We start from the raw sequence: 2,285 nt of genomic DNA, 5'->3' as shown, positions 1-2,285 counted from the left end.
ACCTAGAGTGATTTCGGAGGGACGGTCGAGGGAGGCCTGAGGGGTCCGTTGTGGGCGCGTGTTGGTCGGTCGGTTGGGTCCGAATCGGCTCACTTCCTGCCGAATCGATCCTCGAAGGAAGCGGATCGATCCTCAAAGGAGTCGAAGAGATCCTCGAAGGAGTCGAAGGATCCCTGGTTACCGTCGGCAGCGACGCCGTTGGTGACGGGCACGGCGTTGGACTCGACGATGCGGTATCCGTTCTTGTCGGCGATGTACTTGATGAAGAATTTGTCTCCCTCTGGGGACGTCCAGCTGGAAGGGAAGGTAGGCGTTGTGAAGGAGGGTTGGTGCCGTATGGTGTGCATGTGTTGGAAAGGAAATGGGTGGAAAGGATGCAAGTGAAGGGAAGGCCTCCTACCTGTAGGTTCCCTGCATCACCCGGTTGGTGATATCCTGGTCAATGTGGAAGTCATCGAAGTCCAGGTCCAGGACGCTGCCGGGGCGGGCGGCGGCCACGGCGACGAGGGCGAGGAGAGCAAGCTGGGGAAAGAGCTTGTGGTGGTTATGGTTGGAAGGGAAGGAGAAAAGGAAATGCAATAACATAGTCTGGTGTTGGATAGGACAGTGAGCTGGGAAAAGCATCGATAGCGAATGATTTATAGAGATGGTACAGCAATACTGAATTGTATTTATTGATATACATAGAGACACACAAACACACACACATGATGTATTGTATATGGTATATTGTATAGAAGGGTGAGACGATCATGTGAGAATCGCTAATTGCTTTGCTATTTCGGGCACCTACAACGAGAAATGAAAAGATGAATCATTACATGATGTCATAACGTGATGTAGCCTTGAACGGTATTCACACAAAGTGAAAAGAGTAAGAATTCACGCAATTTAGGTATATCTGTACTTGTATGTGTAACTACTGGTATGACACAAGCAGCAATAACTTAATGTTTTGACTTTACCCTAACAATCGCACCCACGACTTACAACGAACTTCATCTTGATTGCTGAGTGTTGTACTGCCTTGTCCCAAGCGATTGTGACTTTTATATGGACCCGTGTGGTCCCGCCTTCCTGACATGACCTCGATAGTCTGCTTAAAGCAGTCCTAGGCCTTGTAGCTGGTCTGACCTTGCGCTTGCTCTGCTATCAGTTAATTGCAAATACGAGGGCGTTTTCCGTTAGAGAATTATGGAACATCAGGAAAGAAGTTTCGTGGTTATTTGGAAATATACACAATGTTTTGAGTATTATTAGAGGGCTTACTGTTTGTATAATTGATGACTTATTACGCTTTTATTATCAAATTATAATATAAGGGATGTTTTTGCAATTAAGTGTGCTATGCTTTTACATTTAAGTGAAATCAACTGTTCTATAAAAATGATAAATAAATATTAAAAATAACATTTACAAAACACATATTTACCGCCTCCCCTATTCAGACACATACAGAGACATATCAACGCCCGCCCCACACACACATACACATTGACACACATATACAAACACTGACACACACTCTCATACCGACACACACTCCTTCATCACTACGCGCAAAAATGAATGAAAAATTCCATTTTTGAAGGAAATCTAAAAACAGTTCCTTAGATATTAGTTTTATTCATATTTATTTAGTGAGCGACATCATGAGTGTTTGTGCCACAACAGTATTTATTGAACCTATTCTAGGTTTTCCTATATCTAAATAAACTGGAAAAGTGTGTGTCCGTTATGTAAACTGTATCTAAAGTTGATTTGATATTTATTGGCGTAAATTCATGTATGGCAAAATTTGATTCATAGGTATAAACATTTTAATTGACAAAGATCAATTTAATAAATCTGTTAAAAAAAAAGAAAAAAAGAAAAGAAAAAAAAAATGCAGTCACAAAATGCGAAACATTAACAAAATTGATTTGATAAAATGAAAAGAATCGTAGGTGTGTCAAAACTCTAACACATACATACATACATAAAAATGTAGATATACCTATGTGTACATACACATATGCTATATAAGTGTGTGTGTCTGTGTTTGTATATATATTATACACACAAACGCACACACAAACACACACACACAAATATCTATCTATATACATATATATGTATGTATATATATATATATATATATATATATATATATATATATATATATATATATATATATATACTATATATATATTATATATATATTATATATATATATACGTACGTATATATATATATATATATATATATATATATATATATATATATATATAATATATATATATATA

General features: G+C 37.8%; 1 protein-coding gene across 1 annotated transcript in view; it reads right to left on the bottom strand.

The window, feature by feature from the left end:
* The window catches only part of LOC119577754 (cuticular protein 47Eg-like), a 1,121-nt gene extending 110 nt beyond the window's left edge, over nucleotides 1-1,011 (bottom strand). The window contains exons 1-3 of the mRNA XM_037925307.1: nucleotides 991-1,011; nucleotides 401-522; nucleotides 1-294 (exon numbers count right to left, since the gene is read on the bottom strand). The exon at nucleotides 1-294 is cut by the window's left edge and continues 110 nt beyond it. Of these exons, the coding sequence (XP_037781235.1) occupies nucleotides 90-294; nucleotides 401-522; nucleotides 991-1,002 (339 nt within the window). The 5' untranslated portion in view covers nucleotides 1,003-1,011 and the 3' untranslated portion in view covers nucleotides 1-89. The remainder of the gene's footprint in view (nucleotides 295-400; nucleotides 523-990) is intronic.
* Nucleotides 1,012-2,285: the final 1,274 nt, after the last annotated feature.

The sequence above is a fragment of the Penaeus monodon genome, chromosome 10 (assembly GCF_015228065.2).
Source record: "Penaeus monodon isolate SGIC_2016 chromosome 10, NSTDA_Pmon_1, whole genome shotgun sequence".
Taxonomy (NCBI): domain Eukaryota; kingdom Metazoa; phylum Arthropoda; class Malacostraca; order Decapoda; family Penaeidae; genus Penaeus; species Penaeus monodon.
This window is presented reverse-complemented; position numbering and strand designations above follow the sequence as displayed.